This window comes from Sardina pilchardus, chromosome 20, assembly GCF_963854185.1.
Source record: "Sardina pilchardus chromosome 20, fSarPil1.1, whole genome shotgun sequence".
Taxonomy (NCBI): Eukaryota; Metazoa; Chordata; class Actinopteri; order Clupeiformes; family Clupeidae; genus Sardina; species Sardina pilchardus.
In genome coordinates this window covers 1002985-1027251 of record NC_085013.1, presented here as the reverse complement: position 1 = coordinate 1027251, position 24267 = coordinate 1002985, and the positions used below count along the sequence as shown (strand labels likewise).

General features: G+C 44.7%; 1 protein-coding gene across 1 annotated transcript in view; it reads right to left on the bottom strand.

Annotated features, from left to right (window-relative positions):
- Positions 1-24267, bottom strand: part of LOC134067936 (ryanodine receptor 3-like) — a 172133-nt gene that overhangs the window by 49952 nt on the left and 97914 nt on the right. Inside the window, exons 43-57 of the mRNA XM_062523424.1 lie at positions 21508-21611; positions 20084-20219; positions 19567-19753; positions 18896-19004; positions 18427-18547; positions 12506-12675; positions 8610-8830; positions 7292-7382; positions 5587-5727; positions 3972-4138; positions 3592-3670; positions 3260-3349; positions 2757-2888; positions 1815-1877; positions 1329-1404 (exon numbers count right to left, since the gene is read on the bottom strand). Of these exons, the coding sequence (XP_062379408.1) occupies positions 1329-1404; positions 1815-1877; positions 2757-2888; positions 3260-3349; positions 3592-3670; positions 3972-4138; positions 5587-5727; positions 7292-7382; positions 8610-8830; positions 12506-12675; positions 18427-18547; positions 18896-19004; positions 19567-19753; positions 20084-20219; positions 21508-21611 (1887 nt within the window). The remainder of the gene's footprint in view (positions 1-1328; positions 1405-1814; positions 1878-2756; positions 2889-3259; positions 3350-3591; positions 3671-3971; positions 4139-5586; positions 5728-7291; positions 7383-8609; positions 8831-12505; positions 12676-18426; positions 18548-18895; positions 19005-19566; positions 19754-20083; positions 20220-21507; positions 21612-24267) is intronic.

The window sequence follows — 24267 nt, the reverse complement described above, 5'->3', positions numbered from 1 at the left end:
TGTATCCCTGTTTGTTTGTGTGAGTGTGTGTGTGTGTGTGTGTGTGTGTGTTTGTGCATTTGCGCATGCGCCTGTGTGTGTGGGGGGCTTGAGGGAGCAGATGGCATTATGGAGTGCTTCCACAGTTCATGATGGGTTCACCATGTCTGAGGAGCCTCGTGGCCCAGCTGTCTCCATAGGACTCCTGAGACGTCTCTCAAAGGACAGTGGGCATGGAGATGTGTCCCGCCATCTGTTGACTTCTCTGTCTGTCTGATTCCCTGTCTGCTTCCCTCCCTCTCTCTCTGTGGCTGTACCCCTGCTGACCCGTCTCTCAGAGGCCACCAGATATGGGACTCTCCACGGCGAAACCAGGCGTTTGTCACAACAGGTGTTTCCGAGAAAAATGACCTTTTATGTTACTTGTGATAAAATCGTGGATTTATTTGTGTGTGTTTTGTAACAGTGGGAGGTCTACACTGTACGGCTGTGAATACATTTCGCTGAAAAACTTAAGTTTTCTAGTCTAAAAACGTGAGTTTCTTGAGGTGAGAAATTGAACTCCAGCAGAATGTCTCGTTTTTACCCCTCTACTCTAATATTTACGGTAAATGCACTCATTGACGACCACCAAGCATTGACCTAAAAGCCACCAAGCAGTGTTGTTGTTAATACAACGTAGCCTACCGTAAATTGTAAAGTGGCTGCGACCTTACAAGGTGAGTGTTGAGTCGACAGTCAACTTCAGAGGCAGATTTCTCCGTTTCTCTCTTGGCATGACAGGATGAACTCAACTCCTTTGAATGTTTATATTTCAGTAATATGACGTTCAATTCATTAGATAAAGGTATCGTTTTGAAGGTTGATTATGCCCTTTTGTGAAAACGTAATAACTATAATTTTGAAAATTTGAACAATGCAACTGGTTTCGCCGTAGAGGGTCACATGACACTTCCCTCTCTGTCTGTCTGTCTGTCTCTCTTGCTATGTCTGCTTACCTGGCTCCCTCAGCCTCTATCTCTCTGAATGGCATCTCAGAGGATGCGAGACATGGACACTACTGTGTGTGTGTGTGTCTGTGTGTGTCTGAATTTGCCTATGCCTTTGCTTATCTCCATATATCTCGGGGTCTGTTTCCCTGTCTGTCTGTCTGAATGCTTATCTTTGCTGTTAGTTTGCTTTATCTGTTATTCCCTACTTCCTGTTTATGCTACAGTCCTGATGGATGTGCATGTTTTTCTGTCACTCATGTATGGACACGCATATAAATCTAGCTCATTGTCTCTCCTTACTTACTGTCTGTTCATCTACCTGTCTGTCTCTCTGGTTGTCTATCTGCCCATACTCACCCCTGCTTCCCAGGTCACTTTTTTTCTTCTTGGCCCAGATGTTGTGGTAGTTTTCAGCCACCACCTCCACCATACCCTACAATAAGCCACATAACAGAGCCAAATCAATTTTTTTTATTCTTCCCTCCAGTAAAACACACACACACACACACACACACACACACACACACACACACACACACACACACACACACACACACACACACACACACACACACACACACACACACACACACACACACACAAACAAACAATCTGCCAGATGAGACGGCTATCTGCGAGAGAACAGACACACATACACAGACACAGACACACACACACACACACACACACACACAGCACACTTTGTTTGAGAAGTTGTGGTTGTCCAGCCGCCCCTGCAGATGAATGTGGTGTGTGTGATTTATGGGGGGCTGTGCTGGCTGCTGATTCCAGTGCTGGACATAAACGTGTGTGCTTTTACGGCCCGCAGGCCTCCCAGCTGACCTGGAGCTCTCTGGACAGAAGGACGGTGCTCATGTCCAGTGGGCTCGGGTTGAAGCCATTCCCCTGCAACACAAATACAACACACGTGGCACTTTTACAATAAGATACTTCTGAGGAATATACTACATGGCATACTGTTCCAGCTCAATCCAAAAAACTAACATGGCATTTTACAACATCTTCCTGCATGATTGACAATATGATGAACCTCTCTACCTCCTGAGTCACACTGACTGTTTCTGAGCAAAATGGTAAAGATGGTGCAGCATACTGTATACTGTGTGAGTTTAGATTCAACTTTATTGTCAATGTGCAAGTACAGAGACAAAGGCAGTTTATGTCTAACCAGAAGTGCAAAGAAGCAGAAAAGTGCAATGTGATATAGTATGGACAGGTGGTGCAGTATATACAGTATGAGGCATGCAGTGCAGTGTAAAGTAGTACAGGTATATGAGAGTTTAGAAAATGGTATGCTTTACAGCAACATAAATTCAATACAAATATAGATAAGCACAATATACTGTATTATCAGTAGCCTTATAAGAGCAGAATAGATATGGATATGCAGTAAGAACAGTGTTTGGACAACATGTGCAGATATGTGCAGTGTATGAACAGTAATATTATAAAAAAACAGAATAGATAATGGATATTCAGTAACATTATAGGAGCAGTAAACATATGTGTATGCAGTAAGAACACATTATCCCACTAAAATGAAATAACATGAAATGTTATGCACAACGTTTTATATTCCTGTTTGATTGTCAATATAAAGTATAGTCAATGTTTTGTTTTGGAGATGTAGATAAAACTGTAGATAATTTTCTTTGTAACAGTTCTTTAAGCTCTAACACAACTAATACCGAACTCTAGGATTGGTGCATGAACATCTCCCTGGCCAATGACAGGTCTTTCTTTTGGCATGTAGGGTGTGCATACCTGTGAGGCCTTGCGGAGTTTCTCACTCTGCTGGGACATTGTCTCACCCTCCTTGGTGCGGTCAATGTTCCAGCCCATGGCCAGCATGCTCTTCAGAGACTCTCGCACAGGCCAGCGGTAAATCTCCTTCTCCTTAACACGAGCACACACACACACACACACACACACACACATTACACTGATTTACACGTTTACACATTAACAGAGGGAGGCTGGGGAGCAACTCACACATCTGTTTGTCGTGGGCAGAGGAGAGCATGGATTCATCTCTATTGAACCACGTCGATCATTTATATCCATTTTTGGCATATTTTTGTTCCCATACATTGTTGACAAATGCATACAGATGGACACACTTTCAACTCACGTGTGTCGTCTTGCAAACTCTACCATCTAATTGGCTGAAACGGAATATGAGCAGTTGGCTTGTTCACAGGGAGGGAAGTGCTTTATAGCATTTCAACTGCGTCCACATTAACCTTTAGCAATCCCCTGCCTCATACCTTCTCAGTGAGGGATTTGTAGGACCTCAGTAAGTGATGAATCTTGGCTTTCTCGTCGATGCCATCCCCATATTTCCATCCCAGCAGAACCTGTAGCCATGCCAAGGGACAGAGGAGGGAAGACCCGATGAGAGCGCTGCCAATAGGGACACGGTGAGAGCCATCCTCTACTGTTAAAGCCCTCTACTGTAAAGCCACAGCGGCTGACTAAGGGTGCGGGGGCACTGGGATAATAAATGGAAGAATAATATTGGCTGAAACTGTTCTGGTTCATTTCCGAGTGTTTAAAAGGACAATCATTTGGCAGCGTGCTGTCCTTTTTGTGGACTTACCTTCTCAGCAGACCATTTGTCGTGACAATGCTCAGCGTATTTGTTGGCAACATACTCCAGTTTCTCTGGAATAGAGATGCTGGAGAGAACAGGGCAGGTTAACAAAACAGTGCATGTGACATTTTCACTCACTGTCAACTGTCAACTATCAACTAAAGCAACATATTAGCTTCATCAATTATCATGTTTACATTAATTTGTTTCCCCTTTAACACATATGTTCAACTATGATTCACAATGAAGTAAACAAGTTCAAAAAAGTCTCTCTGTGTCACTGTATATGCTCTCATTCTCTATAATTGTCTTTTTGTTCAGTCATTCTCTTTCTCTCTCTCTCTCTCTCTCTCTCTCCACTCATTCCCTCCCTCCTGCACACGTACTTGGCGGTGCTGATGGGTTTGGGGTCAAAGTTGCCCTGTTGGTCTACAGACGAGGTCTTCTCCAGGCTGGTGTTGCTCAGAGACGAGTCCACGTAGTCAGGGGGTAAGGCTCCGGCGATGGCACTTAGGCAGGGCATGGCCATCTTAAACAGATCCTGGTCATACTTCTATAGGGAGGGGAGAGACTTCACATGTAAATAGAGCATCTTCCATGATATACGTTTCTGTCCTAAGCAGGCTGGACACAGGCTGGACACACTGGCAATTGCTCAACACAGAGAGAAAGCCAAAAGCCCAAAACAGTACAGTACTGGAAGCTGAGAGATATGAAAGGAGACGAAAAGAGAAAAAGGTGAAGGAGTCAGAAAAAGAAAGGATAAAAGGAAAGAAAGGGTGAAGAGAGAGAGAAAGTGAAGTAGCTATTTCTAAGAGAAAGAAAGGGGGTGTGTGTACAGTATATGTGTGTGTGTGTGTGTGAGTGAGAGAGAGAGAAAGAGAGAGAGAGGGAGAGAGAGAGGAGAAGTGAGCGTGAGGAGAGAATTTAGTGAGAAAAGGGTGAGAAATAGCGAGCTAAAACATGGGGAAATCACTTGGAAGGGAGCTGGGTGGTTGTACCTCCAACTGGTACAACCACCCAGCTCCCTTCCAAGTGATTTCCAGCATCCCTCTCCTCCTCCCCTCTCCTCCCACTCTTCCTCCTCCCCCTCTCCTCCCACTCTTCCACCTCCTCCACTGATGCACCGTGTTGTGCGTCTGCTGAAGCGTGAGCTGAAGTGTGAGCTATTGCTCTTAACGCACAACCAAGCCAACCCAGCGTGCTTCAAATCAATGGGCTGTTCAAATATTGATGTCTGCAGCCCCAGCACCACCCAAACCTCCACTACTGCTACAGACCCCCCCCCCCCCCCCCGCCCAACCCCCTTGGCTCTCCCCACTCTCTCTCATGTGCGTCGTTTAACGCTCAACCCTCAAGATGTGCTGTGTCAAGGCATTTCGCTTCAAAATGGAAGCCAGCGCACTGACAAACAAAAAAACAAGAAAATCGATGGCTTCAATCAGATAAGGGCAGGATGTGGAGGGAGTTGGGAGACAAGCACAAGTTTAGTGCTTGTATAGAGCTGTTATGCTCAGCTCTCAATGGAGGCCTAATGTGGATGGGAGTATGTGAATAAAGGGCAGGCCAACAAAAGGGAGGGGATGCCATTTCAATACACAGTTTACTGTTTTTAACACCCCAATAAGTGATACAATGATAACAAAGTACAATGATACAGTAACTCATCTCTGAAGAAATAGTGAAGAAATAATGTACCCCAAAAGCAATATGCCTGCTGGTGTATATTTCATACTTCATTGTATTGCTTATTATGTGAATTTTCAATTTGTTAGATTATAATTTCAGGGCTTGCAATTATGAAATGATACAGATATTTTTATGCAATAGTAGCTGTAACGAAGCTGAGGATGTCTGTCTTCAGGAACACATCAAGACTAATAGCATTTTAATTTTTACACCATAAAGCCATGAACCATTTTAAATGGAATTACAAGAAAAGTCAAAGTACGGCTAAAGGCAATAATAACCATGTCTAATGACTGAATCTGGTTGGCCCACCTTCTGCGAGAGTGAGTCGAAGATGCCCCAGAAGATCTTTTTGGTGAGCAGGAGCTCCTCTTCTGAAGCCATTCCGTAGTTTCCTGACCCGGACGGCAGGCAGTAGTACTTCCAGTTCTGCTCGTAGTGGTTGGTCAGCAACTAATGGAAAGAGATTCAAATTGAAATGTGTGCACCATAGGCAGGTGCAGTCTTACTCTAGGGGACATCACCACACCAAGCTATTATGATGAGTAGGAACACGTTTTGGATACATTTAGAGGTACAGTAGCCTACTGAGATAGGAAAGAAAGGAGGATAGCAAGTTTGGGATCTGTGAGCACTATAAAGCACTATGAGGTGGGACAGAAGGCTCTAGAAGTAAAAGTAAATAATGTGCTATGGTAGGGTAACAGTAAAGCAAGATTGCATTCTTGAAGGTTGAGAGCATTGCATTCTGGAAGAGGATCAGATCTTGGGAGAAAAATAAACTAAAATAAAGAACTGCAGCAGGTTCACACAGGTCTGGAGAAGTATTGGAACACTGAACTGGATTAGAATTAGAAACCTCTTAAAAGACAAGATCACCTGGAGGGCTCTGATGCCAAAGGGATATGCCTGGGTGGTTGTATAAAGTACACACACACACACACACACACACACACACACACACACACACACACACACACACAAACAGACACACACATGCAAACACACACACACACACACACAAATCAAACTAGTGTAGTGGAGCACAACACAGCACAGCACAACGCAGCATAACGCAGGAGGTCAGTCTAATCCAGCCACAACAGCCCTGTGGGTTGTATTTATGTCTCATTCCCCCTGAGTCACTCGTCATTACTTTCTACACACACACACACACACACACAAACACACACACAGTAATCATTTTCCTTCCTCCCCTCCTACTGAATGCCTCAACACACAGCAGCAGCACCCAGGTCACGGCGTGCAACACGCCGAGTTAATTAAGTTCCACCACGCCTTCACCCAAGCCTGACTGCTCCCATCTAAAACGGCAGGGGCTGTCAGGGGCCGCCCTCAACACACGGAGTCATTAGAGAGGCACAGAGGCAGAGAGGGTTGGGGACAAACCAGGACAAATGGCCTGCATCTCACAAACAACATGCAAACTGTTTCACCTCCTCCCCCCAGACTGTAATCAACCATAACAGAGATGAGAGGTAAGAGGAGGTACAGTAAGAGGAGGTGAGAGGAGGTGAGAGGAGGTGAGAGGAGTTGAGGGGAGGGTCCATGGTAATCACATGGGTTGGCATGGATCAAGAGGAGGTTTATTTGTTGGAGGAGTGGCTGTATGACAAAGTGGATGGGTAATCATTTGAGCTGTGCTAAGACATTACAGCTCCAAAGCATTATGGGGGTGGTTCAGTGGGAGAGAGAGTAAGGGGAGAGAGACTGAAAGACTGATACAGAGTTGAACATCTGGCTAGCTCACTCCAGATGGAGGGGATGGGAGTGGATCAGCCAGCAAGGGAGGAAGATGGGGGCTCTGCAGAAACCATATCTTTGGACGTTTAAAGACTTCAGCCAGTTAGTTGCCCAAGACTAAATATATAACAGTGGCTAGGGAACAACGGCAATTAATGACAAACACTTCTTGAAGAGCAGTTCCAGTGTTATAAATACATTGGGTTTGAGAAGTGTGTGTGTGTGTGTGTGTGTGGCACACACTAGCACTCACCTTGAGAGGCATCTTGCAGTATTCCGTCAGCAGTGGCACGTCAAACACCAGACGCCTCAACAGCTGCTGCAGCATAGAGGGCCTCAGGTATCTGTACACACACACACACACACACACACACACACACACACACACACACAATATACATACATAGACAAACACACATACTGATGACTCACACAGTCAAGGCAGAACAACCATATCAGGTTTACTGTTTTTTATTTTAGACACTCTAGAATGATCTACAAACTCTTCCACATTTGATGAGTGGTTTTAAAGCCTGTCGTTATCTGTCAGACCTCTTACATCAACTTTATTTGTTTGTTCATCACTTCCATACAGCTATGGATACAATGGCTTTGCCTAACATAAACTACAGAGAAATAGGAAACTTACAGCACACACGAGTATCCAGAATAGGCCCCTGTATTTATATTTCTCTCAGCAAAAAGAAGGGCTTAACTTGACTTAACTTAGCAATCACTTGCCTGTGATTCTAACAACCAAGCTACACCAGGTCCACAACTGAAGCGCTCTGTTTGTGTAGTGTTAAAAGAGTTTGAGTTGATGGAACATACATGCTGCCATCACATCTGGAGCCATTTTCAGTGATTCTAGTGGTGGAAGCTAATTGTTGCCGTAGGCACACTGTCAGTGTGTGCACCACATACGACCACCACAATGCCATAGATACTTTACATAAATACGTTATATTTGAATGGGTCTTAGTGAAAGTTTCTGCAAGAGCACAGAGCAGGAATGTAGTGTCTTGGTTGGTGCTGGGCCATGATGTTCAGCAGGAACCAATGGCCCTTACAGGTGTGTGTGTGTGTGTGTGTGTGTGTGTGTGCGCTCCATCCTCTAATTTGACCGAGTTAAAAGCCCAGTGGCAGCCAAGGCCAAGGCTTCTATGGGTGCACCAGGAGGATTGTCCAAATCAGCAAAACAGCTGCAGTGAAAACAGCTGCATCAGCTGGGTTTGAGTAAGAGTATCTATGTATGAGAGACAGAGAGGCTATGTGTCTGAGTCTGCATGCGTCTGTGTGTGTGTGTGTGTGTGTGTGTGTGTGTGTGTGTGTGTGTGTGTGTGTGTGTGTGTGTGTGTCTGTGTGTGTCTGTGTGTGTGTGTGTGTGTGTGTGTGTGTGTAGTAGAAGAAACACCATTAGGGTGTGTGCATGTGTCTCTCATTTGCAGATTGCCAGTAAAACTATGTGTGTGGTTGTCTAGCACACTTTTAGATAACCAGTACACTGAGTGAGTGTATGTGTGTGTGTGTGTGTGTGTGTGTGTGTGTGTGTGTGTGTGTGTGCCACTCACTTGCAGATGGCCAGCAGGCACTCCTCGATGGCGTCCCTCTGGGCCTTGGTGAGGGAGCGGCCCTTGGAGAGGCGGTAGATGGTGTGCAGGGTGGAGTCGATGAGGGCGGCGTGGTGCTCAGTGCCCGCAAAGTGGGGCGCACAGCGGGTCAGCAGGGGCAGCATGGCCGAGCCAATGTACCGGTTCATGGCCAGGGCCGTCTCAGTGGTGCGCAGGGTGTCCTATGTTACACACACACACACACACACACACACAAACAGGCATATGCATACACATACATACACACACAAACATGCATACAGGCGTATGCACACACACACACACATATACACACACACACTCACACACACAAGCATATGCATACACACACACACACACACACACACACACACACACACACACACACACACACACACACACACACACACACACACACACACACACACACACAGTTAGGCAAGGCAAGACAAGGCAGTTTTATGTGTATAGCGCATATCTTCCACCAGGCATTTCATGTGTTTCACAGAAAAATGAGAGAACAGTACAACTGAAGAAAACACAGACAATGAGGAGGCATAAATGCTTACCAACAAATAATAAAAGACCATCAATAAAATCATACAAAGTCCATACCACCAATTAAAAGTCCTTCAATAAAATCATGCATTAAATGTAACTCATGTAACATAACAATCACCCATTGAAATAAGGTAAAAGGTCAAAGATAAATTGCAATTGATAAATTAAAGAAATAAATAAAAACTATTTTAACAGTATGCTTCACAGAAGAGCGTCTTAAGTTTGGACTTCAAAATGGAGATTGTCAGTGTTTTTTTTTTTTTTTAAATCTCTTCTGGTAGTTGGCTCCAGAGTCTAGCTGCATAGACACTAAAGACTGAAGAAGATCAGGTCAGATATGTAGGTTGGTCCAATGCCATTTAGTGCTTTAAAAACAAGAAATAATGATTTAAAAATCCATTATGTAACTAACAGGAATCCAATGTAGGGACCTAATGATTGGGGTAATGTGCTCATTTCTTTTGCTTTGGTTAACACCCCAGCAGCTGCATTTTGTATGGTTTGTAGCTGCTTTATAGTCTTCTTAGAGAGACCAGTGAAAAGGGCATTACAATAATCTATCTTGATTTCACATGATTGTAGAAATTCAAGTAATTGTCAATGATGATACCAAGATTCCTTTTTGGTCAAGTATGGTGGTAATCTTAGATCTTTGATCCTCACTCCCAAATAAAATCACTTCAGTTTTGTCAGTGTTTAACTGACATCCAGGACATACAGGATCCAGGACCTGGATCCATTTGTGACATCCAGGTGTTAACCTGGCCGAGACACTGATAGAGAGAGTCCAGAGGCGCATAATCATTGGGGGACAGAGAAAGGTAGATTTGAGTGTCATCTGCATAGCTATGATAACACATTGAGTTGTTCCTGACAATATGGCCGAGTGGGAGAATGTAGAGATTAAACAATAATGGGTCTAGGATGAATCCCTGAGGGACACCTCAAGTGGTGTTGAGGAGCAGTTTCCTATAGCAACAAAGTAACTTCTGTCTTGTAGGTAGGATTTTAGCCAATTCAACACCTGAAAGCCCAACTCATTGCTCCAGTTGATGCAGTAGTATACAGTACAGTGGTCAACTGTACTGTATCAAATGCTGCACTGAGGTCAAGTAATACCAGGACAGATGCCTTGCCAGTATCAGTGTTAAGACAAATGTCATTGCTGTGATTAGCACAAAAGCCAGATAGTCATCACAATAGTTTGAAGGTTGATGAAGCTAAATTCTGACATCAGGTGCGCTGGGAGTATTGAAAGTTGAGTTGTTTGCAGCTGTGTTAGACACAGGCGCACAGATAAGTCAGGATGCATGCTGTCACCATAGAAACAGATTCAGTGTGCTTGTTTGTGTAGAGCTGATTCCAATTCAGCAAAACTTCCCTCTGAAGTATCTGCACAATCCCACACCTCACACACATTCCTACAGTAAGGCAACCATCGTTCCCCAAATACTCAGAATCCCTCACAAGTTTACAGTGAGAGGGTGTACATGTTTCAGGTCTCAGAGTGTGTGAAATGCCTGCGTGTGACATCCCTCGTGAGTGTTGAGCAGGGGGTCGGGTGTGCTGAGCGAAGGCTTGAGTGGAAAGGCCAAAGTTGCTATGCTAATTTGTCAATGGGTGGCTTTAAGAAGGAGTGGGATTGTTGGGCTACTGCTGTGAGCTGCTGCGGTGACAGTGAGACAGCACTAAGTCATGGTTATCTTTAGAGAGCTGCAGAGCCACAACTGAGACCAAGGGTCAAGGGCTGCCGCCACATCACTGGCAAATCAAAGAGAGAGTTGGGTACGTTCATAAACACAGAGACCTAATCACACAGGCACGCACGTATACACACACACACACACACACACACACACACACATTCATACTCATCTCTCTCACACGTACACACACACACACACACACACACACACACAGACTCTCACATTCATACTCATCTCTCTTGCACACACACATACTCAAATGCACACACAAGCACGTACACACACACACAGCGAGGTAGCATCATCTCCTAAAGCTGCGACGGCTCAGATATTGCCCCCGCGCCCTGTCTCCTATTTCACGTGAATCCGTCCAACTTTCTCTGCTAACTGCTGGATTAGGGCCTCAGTGCATGATCCCCTCACACCCCTCACTGGCGGATCAAAGCGCAGCGCAGTATGGAGCTGAGCAGCACGACGTGTCTGCCTGGGAACATGGTGGCAGCTGTGGGATTAAGGCCTATTCTTAGCCCTCCGCACATTAACACTGAGCACCAACGCTGCACACAGTCGCCCAAGTCCAAAAAGAAAGAAAGAAACAGAAAAAAAGAAAAAAGCCAGGCGAAAAGCAAGCGGGGGGAAAGCAGGAAACACTCGGGCTCTTGATTGTCAAAGGGGATCACCCAGGTAACCCTCTCCCAAAATAACTCCACCACCAGGCAGACTAGACTAATGGGGTTCTCAGGCAGATTACTGCTATGAATGAGTCACTGCCTAAATCAATAGAAGCCAAAATCAGTCTGATTCCATACCCACTCTGTTTACCTGAGCAGTGTCTCTCCTCACTGAAGTGAAACACTAGACAACACTAGCAGTCTAAAGCTCCAGGCCTCAGAAACACGTACTGAGACATTCAGGGCAGAGTGGTGAGAACTGACACCCTGATTACTGCCCACTTTCCACCGCTGTTTGTTTCTCTGGTGTGCTGTTGCCTTTTGCTGTTGCTTCTATTGTGGAGCACACTCTTCTGGTTTAGTAGTGTTTTCGTCTGCTGTTTGTTGGCATCTCACACCCTATTGCAGAGTAATTCTTCTTGTGTCCTGGCAAGACGCAGGGCAGGGGAATGATCATCCAGCGTCTGGGGCTTCTTCAGCTGCTGTGGGGTGACGCTAGCTCAGCTACATGGAGGCGCTGCACAGGTTAAGAGGGGACAGGCTGGTGGCATTTGTTCAGTAATTACGCTGGGACAGCCAAAGTGTGCTGACACAAAGTAATGTGGCCAGAGGAGAAAGGGAGCATCTTCCAGAGAGGAGGAGAGGAGTTCCTCATAGGGAATGCAGATGAGGGCAGAGAGGAGAGCTGTACTGTATCTCCCACTCCAGCCAGCTAGTGCAGTGTTTACACTTGGTGACATGTGCCTGAGATGTACAGGTATCTTTGATGATGTGTATGTGTCTGTGTGCTTTATGTATGCATGTCAGTGTTATTCATTTATGTGCTTTTCTGTGTGTGCATGTCAGGGGTGGTGGTAGTGTAATCCATCTCTGCATTTCTATATGTGTGTCTGTGTGTGTGTGTGTGTGTGTGTACGCTAGACTGTGTCAGGTGTCTCACCGTGTCGAGTGTTGCAGAGGCGCGTAGGTCCGGCAGGAAGCCCACCTCCAGCAGGTGGAGCAGGAAGGCCTGGTCCTCGATGCCGTACACACGGTCCAGGAACAGAACCATTGGTGCCTTGTGATCCGGACAGAAACTGGCTGACATGTCTGGCTCTGTCACAGTACCATCTGAAAGAGAACAGGATGGATGGACAGATAAACAGATAGATAGATCGATAGATAGATAGATAGATAGATAGATAGAATGTTAGAATACAAGAAGAGTGAAAGACAGAAGTAGGAAGGGCAGAACTTTTAAAGTCCCTCTTTTAAAGCACCCTCACCTCCTCTCTGTCTACTGTTATGTATCATTCTCTCTCTCTCTTCTTCCATTTCTCCCTCTCTTGCCTTTCCCTCTCTGTCCCTCTTCCTTCACTGACTCTGTTCCACTGTTGGACTGTTGATGAGGCTTTTTACTTTCATCTTCAACATGCAGAGTATATGCATGCAGTACATTCAATACGGAGAAGTGCATGCAGTATATTCAGAATGCACATACAATACATTCAGCATAAACAGTGGAATGTGGAAAGGGGCATACAACAGCTTTGCATAAAGGATTTTAGGCCTATGTAACTACTTGTAGTCACTTTTTGGCTCTTCAATCCACTTACAGTTTCAAAATAAAATTTCACTTCAATATTTGACTTCCCCTTCTCCCATTTACATTATATGTGTGAAATTCTCCACACAAAAAAATGGCTCAGTGCTGGTGCCTGTAGGCCATGTGACTGACTGCAGTCTGACACCGACACAGCCCACAGCACACAGGAGTCTCAGCTGTCCTCACTCCACAGCACACAGGAGTCTCAGCTGTCCTCACTCCACAGCACACAGGAGCTTCACCTGTCCTCACTCCACAGCACACAGGAGCTTCACCTGTCCTCACACAACAGCACACAGGAGCTTCACCTGTCCTCACTCCACAGCACACAGGAGTCTCAGCTGTCCTCACTCCACAGCACACAGGAGCTTCACCTGTCCTCACACAACAGCACACAGGAGCTTCACCTGTCCTCACTCCACAGCACACAGGAGTCTCAGCTGTCCTCACTCCACAGCACACAGGAGTCTCAGCTGTCCTCACTCCACAGCACACAGGAGTCTCAGCTGTCCTCACTCCACAGCACACAGGAGCTTCACCTGTCCTCACACAACAGCACACAGGAGCTTCACCTGTCCTCACACAACAGGAGCTTCACCTGTCCTCACACAACAGGAGCTTCACCTGTCCTCACACAACAGGAGCTTCACCTGTCCTCACACAACAGCACACAGGAGCTTCACCTGTCCTCACACAACAGCACACAGGAGTCTCACCTGTCCTCACACAACAGCACACAGGAGCTTCACCTGTCCTCACACAACAGCACACAGGACCTTCACCTGTCCTCACACAACAGCACACAGGAGCTTCACCTGTCCTCACTCCACAGCACACAGGAGCTTCACCTGTCCTCACACAACAGCACACAGCAGCTTCACCTGTCCTCACTCCACAGCACACAGCAGCTTCACCTGTCCTTACTCCTCACGCTAACAGCATATTGAAGGCCGTCTCTACTAGTGCTGAGTTTGTGCTGAATATAAACACATGAGGCACTCTGGGTTCAAAGGTTTTTAAATAGGTGAAATGTCAAGGCAATGTCCAACTACCTCAGGCCTCATTATTCTTGTGTGCCATTCCTCTGATCATCTGTCCATTGAATATGTAGAACTTAATCGGAATACACTGAGGGCCAGATGTACTAAGCAGGGGCGGTTCTAGGGGCGGGGCCACAGGGGCCCTGGCCCCTACTGAAATCTGATTGGCCCCCGAAGTGCCCCTGTTCCATTAATCGCCGATGAAAGAGCAACCGGAGTCTTTTTAACGCACACATTAAAAACGCACACATTTTCTTTGTTACATTGCTCCGCTATTATTAGTCACAGCGAGATGAGACTGATATTGCAGGAAAGAGCAGAACCGGGGCTTTCCAACGATACTAGGCACTTGTCTGTACGATCAAGTATGAAAATAAAATAAAATCATGAAGTTAAATCAAAGTATATCATATTTACAGTCTATATTGCTCTGCGTTCACCGGCGCATCCAGAACTCTCGCTTGAATTACTCGCGGACCACGCATCGCACAGACATGACACGCATATCAAATGAAAGAGGAGAAGCAGAGCTTTGCATTGATACCAAATACATCGATCATTTCGTATTATAAAATCAGACGAAGTGACAAACAAATAGTAATGTCATATAGCTTTGGCTACCTTTACTCTCGTTTGATTTCCTCGTGAAACCGCTATCAAAAAGATATGGCACGCATATGTCAGATGAAAGAGGAGAGCTAGAGCTATCCACAGATACCAAATACAACCTTCTAGGCCATAAAACAGACGAAGTGACAGCAAAATAATAACTTCATTTAGCTCCACTTACCTCGTGTTTTTGTGTGGCATAATAGCCTATGTTCATAATCCAATGTTATCATGTGTTTCTCTTTGACAAGTCACGTTCATAACACGGTTTTGAGATCCTAGCAAACTCCTGTATGGTATCCAATTCAAGACTCATATTGCATCCAAATTTGTTTGTCAAATAAACAGTTTTTGCCTTTACTGTGTTCATTGCAATGCAGTAAAACAAATATTATAGAGAATCATCATCTGTGCACGTCATGTGTGCTATCGCAAACAAGTCATGTCAGATCAGCTAGTGTCACAAATATGGAGAGATCAGCTAGTGTCACAAATATGGAGAGAAAGTCATTTTTTCATCACTAAATAAAAATTGCCATTTATTTCTGGAAGGCACACACCACATATTTCTGTAAATTGCTCAGCCCCAAAGTATACCTCCATCATGGTTCTTATATTGCCATTTTCAGGACAGTCAGGCCTACACAACCATGCAAGTCATGTTGAGCTGTCAGCTTGCTGTGGTGAGATAGCCTACACGTCAAAATGTAAGAATTTGTATAGTACGCTTTTCAAATTTGTATTATTTAAAAATCTAAATCAAATCAATGCAAGTATTTATACATGATATTGTGGCAGATCTGGATAGCCTAGACTGTGCTGAAAAAAGCAATATGTAGCATGTGTGAATGGCACTTACAATGACCAGAATAAATGCTTCTAACTAGAGGTAGTGAAAATGCCCTTAAAACAGCTTAGGGCTCATATTAAACGAGTGGCTGCTCTGCTCAGTTGCAGCAAATAAATAAGTAGCCTATAAGGGTAAGAGTAGCCTATGTGTATCAGATCAAGAGAGTGCTGGATAGGATAGAAAAAAGTGACCACACTCCTTGAGTTTGTTGCTTTTCTGGAGTCTTTCAAAGAGATGTTCCATGAGCTTTTCAGGCTTGCTGTAATGTGTGTGTGTGTGGGGGGGTGTCTATTGTTGTATGCAGTGTACCCTTTATGCATAGTAGCCTATAGATAAGAGTATAAGGGTAAGAGTATGTGTATCAGATCAAGAGAGTGCTGGATAGGATAGAAAAAAGTGACCACACTCCTTGAGTTTGTGGCTTTTCTGGAGTCTTTCAAAGAGATGTTCCATGAGCTTTTCAGGCTTGGCAGTATTGCTGTAGTAATGTGTGTGTGTGTGTGTGTGTGTGTGTGTGTGTGTGTGTGTGTGTGTGTGTGTGTGTGTGTGTGTGTGTGTGTGTGTGTGTGTGTGTGTGTGTGGTCTATGCATTGTTGTATGCAGTGTACCCTTTATGCATAGTATAAATAAGAGTATAAGGGTAAGAGTATGTGCGTGTGGTGTGTTGCATTCAATGAGTTCTATGCATTGTGTCCTTTACGCACAGCATAAATAAATGAGAAAACTTGAACTGAATAAATGATTTTCTGTGCTTGGATGTACCCTGTACTCGGCCCCTGAATGTAACATCTGGCCCCTTAATGGCCCCTGTTACAGAAAAATCCTAGAACCGCCACTGGTACTAAGACAGCGCTAACACCGAGTTTTCGTATGCGCAGAATGCGAACGCTGTGCTTTACTATATTGCGTGGAATTTACTAAGCTGTAACTACGCAGGGCACACAAGATCACCTTGACATCACCCACCCTGCACACTACGCCTTCCAGCTACTTCACCCACCCTGCACACTACGCCTTCCAGCTACTTCCGTCTGGGAGGCGTTACAGAACAATCCCCTCCAGAACCACCCGCTTCAAAACCAGTTTCATTCCCACAGCAATACACTTTCTGAACACCAAACAAACGATGAGGACTGTGAAGGATTAGGATGACCCCCACGTATTTATGTATTTATGTATCTATGTTGTATGTATCATGTATGAATGTGTCTGTATGTAGCCCAATGTTGGAACCTGTACCAAGATCTGTACTAAAAACAAATTCCACCAGCCTGGCTGTGTGGTCATTAAAAAATCAAATCAAAATAAAAAAAACGTCATTACGTTAACAGCATTCTTCACCGCCCGTCCCCGCCCCCTCTACAACGCCAATTGCGTGTGCAGAGCTGAACCACAATCGCAGTTGAATATTGCAACATTAAAAAGAATCAAAGTTTAGCTATCTTACATGATACAAAGATGTCAACAAACAGCGACAGACAGAGTAGGCCTAGTAGTTCTACTAATCCACTTTAAAAAAAAATACTTGAACTATTTACTGCACGTAGACTAGGGCTATGACTTAATACTAGTCTAACAGATTGAGAGGTGCGGGCTATGTCGTAAAAGAGACAATACGATATTAGAGAGGCAAACGAAAGTTAAGGTTGCTTTTGACATAGTACAATGAAGAAAACTGATGCTCTGAATACTGATTCAGCTGTCTCTAAAAGTTGTTCTAAGAGACGCAGTCAACCGCAATTTGGATTACACTTTTTCATCGCAAAATAGACATGTGCTGTTTTCATACATCTGGCGGAATATTTAACCAATTGCTATTAGCACCTCTCCTCCCCTGTACTTGCGCGTTACACCCATTTTCAGCTGATCCGCCCAGGAATTAATATGCATGACACGGAAAAGCGCAAATAGCCATTCTCATCTCCCAGGGCAGGCAGTCTGCGCGTTTCTCTCATTGCGGCTGTTTTGTACATATCCTCCCCATGTTTATACGCGCATGTAACGCCTGAAATGGGTGCAAAACATTAGTACATCTGGCCCTGAATGCAAAGAAGCTGAGTTTACAGAGACCTTGTCTGACCCAAGTGAGTTGCTAAGGTACTGAGGACAGGCTGTGTGGGTGAGTCACAAACAGGACACAGGTCAGAGATCTTCTGATAAGGCAGATTCCCACCTTTGGGAGAAAAGCTAGTCAGCCATTACCTCTTTGTCTATGGGAAAACAGCTAAGATAGCACCTCCCCCTCCTGTAATATCCTTGCCCAGGTAACAAGCAGCATGTGGTGGTGAAGGAGAAGAGCTTAGCACAGATGGAGCGTTGCAGTGAGTGTGACGGTGAGCACTGCAGCAGAGAGGCACCCCACAGCCTATAGCTCACAGCACTGCACCAACAGGCTACACTCCAGAGAGCCCACCAGCACAAGCACAAGCACCCGTAGTGCCTCCTGCAGCCACTGGTGTGAGTGAGAACACTGTACTGGATACAGACACTAAGGGAATCCACTTCTATTTGAGCTCTGATGGTTACAAAGCACAGCAATGCTTTTGGAATCCTGCTCTACAGTACATGACTAAGCAAGCACTAAGCCACGGTTAGCAAGCAGGTTTACAGTTTAGAGTTAACTTCAGCATCATACACTTGATTTATGTAAGAAAACTCCAATCATGCTAGTTTTTAGCCATATACTGCAGCGATGAACTACTGTTTGACATGAACTTGATTACAAGGCTCTGTGCATGAGCATGAATGATACAGAATCAAGTTGGCTCCCAACCAACCTTTGTTTATAATAGGCATCTTGAGGGGTATGCTGATGATGCCAACCAAGTCTTCGGTGGGCACCAGCGATCGAAGGATGGCACGGATCCTCAGGGCTTCACCTTTGCCCTTGTTAATGAGCTGTAGTAGACGTATTCATAAACACAATTATTGATTAGCTAATTCAATTAATGACAAAAATATTTATCCAAGCTTAATTAATCAATTTATACTTCCATTAAAATTGACAAGTCGACTGTGAAGGTGTTGATTGCACACACCAATCAGAAATGAGATTAGATGGAAAATCTGACATCATCAGTTATAGGACTAATTTTCAGTGTGTGTGTGTGTGTGTGTGTGTGTGTGTGTGTGTGTGTGTGTGTGTGTGTGAGAGAGAGAGAGAGAGAGAGAGAGGGAGAGAGAGAGAGAGAGAGAGAGAGAGAGAGAGAGAGAGAGAGAGAGAGTGAGTGTGCTGGTGAGACTCACGTGCATCTCTGGTGCACAGCGCCCCAGCAGGTCAATGAGGGCCGAGTAGAAAGACATGATGGCATTGCCCATGTGCACCACCTCTTCCTCCTCATCATCCTCAGTCGACCTGGAACACACACACACACACACACACACACACACACACACACACACACACACACACACACACACACACACACACACACACACACACACACACACACACACACATGTGAGCCCTCAGTCAGGAGAGAGATGAGAGATGAGATGATTAGTGTCATTAGTGAAAGATAGACAGACAGGCACAGAGGGACAGACAAGGGAAGAGAGAGAACTACACAGAACAGCTGTGATGAGGTGAGATGTGATATGAAAACTCTTGAAATGACGGACGCTGAAAAATAAAGACAAGGACAAAAGGAGGGAGCACAACATGGGTGTAGAGAAAGAAAGAAAAGTCAGGGAGGGTAGAGAAGAAGACAGAGGGAGATCACAAAAGAGAGAGAGAGACGCATGGGCAGTGAGAGAGAGACAGAGAAACTGTAGGGAAGAGATAAGAGTAGAAAGAGAAAAGGAGGGCTAGAGAGACTGTAGGGAGGAGATAAGAGGAGAGAGAGAAAAGGAGGGCTAGAGAGAGCTGAAGAGTGGCTGGGGCCGGAGCTGCTGTGTCTTTATGGGGGTGCTCTTACGCGTCAGAGCTGATGCCCTGGGCAGCACTGGGCAGGTCCAGCGCCGGGCTCTCCGAGATCTTTATGGCCTCCTTCATGGCCGCCAGCAGCCCGTTCCCCCCCTCCCCTCTCAGCGCTGGGCCAAAACACTCCGGCCGGCGAATCAGCAGCTTCACAACCACACTGGAGTTCTCCTCCACGCTCTCTCCTGGGGAGACACACACACACACACACACACACACACACACACACACACAGACACACACACACACACACACACACACACACACACACACACACACACACACACACACACACACACATATCAGTATCAGTATAGTATCAGTATTCCTTACACTACCAATTTGTCCTCATAATAGTAAGGAAAAAATACTCTTGCATGGAGCTGTCCTTCAAATGCTCTTAAGTGTTATCTTAAGGCCATTCCATCCACGCTGCGTATATGTTTATCTGTCTGAGAAGAGGTATGTTTGTGCTTATCAGTGTGTGTGGAGCTGTTCTGTTTATCGGTATGTACCATTTACAAACACAGCGAATCGGAGGAAAGAGAGGTAGCGCTCCCCCTCGATAGGGTTCCAGCCAATGTCGGGGTAGCCCTTGGCCAGCAGGATGGGGCAGCTCTGCAGACCACAGCCGGCCAGGTACGTCACCACCTGAGACATGCAGGGAGACACGGGGAGATGGACACGGACTCCTGACGTGAGACTGATGCAGGACTCATGCTGGAGTACACAGGAGTCAATACTTTGGACATCTGCAAATGTGACAGTTTGGTACACATACAGTACATCTAGAAGTCTGAGCTATTGGAACCTGCAACAAATGCTTAGTTTTGCCAAAGTCTGAACACACATACATTAAAACATGTAAGCATTTAAATGCGTAGATAGACATAAACATAGACACACACACAGACACAGACACAGACACAGACACACACACACACACACACACACCAGTGTTGTGCATGAACGAGTTCAAAAGAACGTGTTCATTGAACACGCTCATTTTTCTGTGAACGCTGAACTGAACGCAACACATTTGTAAATAATGAATTTGAACGTGAATTCGCTCAGATTTTGGGAAATGAACGACGAACGTCACTGTTGATGTCCAATTAAACGTTACAGAATTTATTTTGTCCTGAGAAGTCGAGTGACACTATCTGCTGGCAATTCAGAAACAGTATGTCGTTGTCACACTCACTGCCCACGGGCGCCACTCCTAAACTACAGCTTTGCACTACCTTACTACATTACCCATGATCACGTTACGCATGATGCATTGTACACAGAACCGCTGCTAGGCCTATATGAATGCAATCGCGGAAAGATTCTGCACTTGTCAGTGATGATAGAGGGATGCATAACGTGTTCAAAGAGCCCTACAGTATGTCACTGATCCATCTGGTAAGGTAATGCAGCAAGGCAGCCTCCTCCATACCCCCGGTGTAAAAACTACACTCTTCTGCCGTCAGGCATGCACAGCTGACGCATTTATTATTAATTATTAATAAATGCGCGGCCGCATTTATTAGGCGTCGGTATCTGCCATAGACCTAAAAGAAATGTATCTGCCCAGCGAAATAAAGCCCAATTTACGGACATTCTCAATTAGATGAGAACAACAGGTGGCTGTAGCCTATATTCCGTCAGAAACAGATTTTCATTCAAATGAACTGAATTTGAACTAGTTCAAAATTAAAAATGGTGAACTATGAACGTGAACAGTTCACTTTGCATGTGTGTGAACTGAACTTTGAACTAGTTACTGAAGAGTGTGAACGTGCACAACACTGACACACACACACACACACACACACACACACACACACACACACACACACACACACACACACACACACACACACACACACACACACACACACACACACACACACACACACACACACACACACACACACAACACACACAAACCCACCTTATCTAGATCAGGCTCCTCTAGGGCTAGGGCCAAACCATTGTTGTCCATCACTGAGGAGGCAGCGACATCCAAGGGAGTGGATCCCCTCATAGAGGGAGAAGCTGAGAACACACACACACAGACACACGTACACACACACGCACACTTGCGCATTAAATTAAATTCTCACAGAAATATCATAGTTTACTTCAGTCATCACATTTCTCACTTTAATATTTTTTTTCCTGGACAGCAGGGGGCAGTATTTCCACTTCCATTCCAAACTGCGTCCAGACAGAAAAATCAGGGAAAATAACAGGCTTTCTGCCTTCTGAGTGATGCTCCGGCGCAAGCATCCCAAAGACCTTTAAGGCAATTAGGAACTGATCTTTAAATGTCTTAGAGGAGAGGAGAGGGAGGCGTGGAGGAGGAGAGAGGAGGAGAGGAGGAGAGGAGGAGAGGGGTGAGTGCATTAGTGATGCACACATCCACCATGACCTCAGTGCCCTTGACCTCTAAGAGTCCAGGTGCACACAGCAGGAGCTCACAGCAGCAGCTCCTAGTGAGTCACTGCTCACACACACACACACACACACACACACACACACACACACACACACACACACACACACACACACACACACACACACACACACACACACACACAGGCCTAGAAACACATGAATACACAGGCCCAAAGTCATGTACCAGTCATGTTTCAATAATAGCGCAGGCTATAAGAAATGCAAATTATAAATGATATTTTACATTTAAGAAAAGCAAACAATATCAAGTGAGTAAAACCAACATTACCAACAAAATATAGGCTATAATGGAACATGCAACCTGTATGTAGGCTGTTTAAACAAAGGCTATTGGACTGCATGGCATCAAATGTAAGACTATCTGATGGGGCAAATATTTCCATTTCTGGATCACAAAAGTAGGCTTACTGTACCTATCTACTGTATGTGGGTAATAGTAAATATTTTCCCTCATCATCTTATTATTATTTGACCATTAATATTTGATGTATTTATTTTTTTTTTACCTCCTGTTGTATAATGCTATGTAGGTTATCTTATTATTTATTTGACTTTGTTTTAGTTATAGGCCTAGGCGTGTTCTCTTTTTTAACCACAATTTTATTGTTTCTGTAATCATGGCTTTATTGAAAATAAGAACTACCCTCAATGAACCTCTGAGGTTAAATAAAGGTTAAATGAATGAAAGAGTGAATGAATGAATGAATGAATGAATGAATTTGCCCTCATTTCTAATCTCAGAGGAAAGTCACAACCACTATCTTATCAGGTTTTTGAGTTGGACACCGTCCGGCGGCAACATCGTCAACTAGCTGAAGATTCTGGACTAGTTCACCTGTGTCACAACCTTCCTGATGAGAGCTGCCTTCCCAGCATCTGGTCTGGTACTTCACTCGGGACAGCTCTATTATCATGTGTGCAGCAGGACTAGCAGCTAGCATGCTAGCTAAACGGAATTCTGCTTGGACAATTGATGGCTTTTGCGTTTGCCAGGATAAAAGAAGCTGCTCATATTAAACTACCTGACAGAGCTTTTCAGATCTAGCAGCCTGGTGGGACTGTTTAAGGGCTCAATGTTGCGTTCATGTCAGGCAAAGCACCACTATTGCCTGTGTACTCATTAAGTGTTTTGTTTGTCTTTGTCTATGTGAGGCGTTTGTTCATTTGTTTGATTTCTGTCACCTGCCAAAAAGGATCAAAATCAACAAAACATGCAGAAAGCACCATATATTAATGCAATTGATGAGAAAGGCATCGGAAACCACTTCAGCAAAGTAATAGTCCCAAAGAAAAAACAAAAAGTCCTCCGCGCTCCTGAAATCACTATCTGGTGCGTCAACGGGAGAGGACAAACTGTAGTAAAGAAAAAAGGTTCACCGGAGCAACTCAGATGTGAAGTTTTTAGATATTTATTTAAGGTGCCAACATTGTAGGACTAACGTTTCGACGTTTGCCACGTCTTCATCAGAGTCTAGAATGGTAGGCATGGGTAGATACCTTAACAAGTTAAACAGGGACACCTGACAGGGGTGGTGCCTCAATCTACCTATGACAACCATAGACGTAGGCTACACTCAAAGCCATCAAAGTCCAAAAAAGTATCACTAAACATACCAAGTGATACAAAAACAGTACATCAGAAAAATGGACATGGAAAAATATGGGAAAATATACATTGTTACAATCGACTATATATATACAGTATATATATATATTTCATATAGTCTAAGCTAGCACATCTTTAAGATCAATGCAAAAATTATTTATATCAATACAGAAAGAAAACTGTACTGTACATGGGCCTACAAAAAGCATGACAAATTCAATTCATTTAGGCCATGAGGCTCTAGTGTGTTGAGAGTGGATATCCAGAAAGCCTCTCTACATAAACGTTTTTTAATAATGTCGCCCCCCTGGGGGGAGTGGTGACTCTTTCAATACCCCAACATTTCAATGAGACTGGAGATCCATGGTTGGCTTCTATATAATGTCTTGCCATGGCATAAGTAGTATTTTTGGTACGAATTGCGGTTTTATGTTCTGATATTCTCATTTTTTACTGACGTTTTGTCTGCCCAATGTATACCAACCCACAGGGGCATTTTAATAGATAAACAACATGTGTACTATTACAATTTATGAAAGCATTGATGGAATAGGTTTTGCCCGTCCGAGGATGTGAGAACTCTTTAGAGTTGGTAGAGTGGGGCACAGTTGCCACATTTATAGAAGC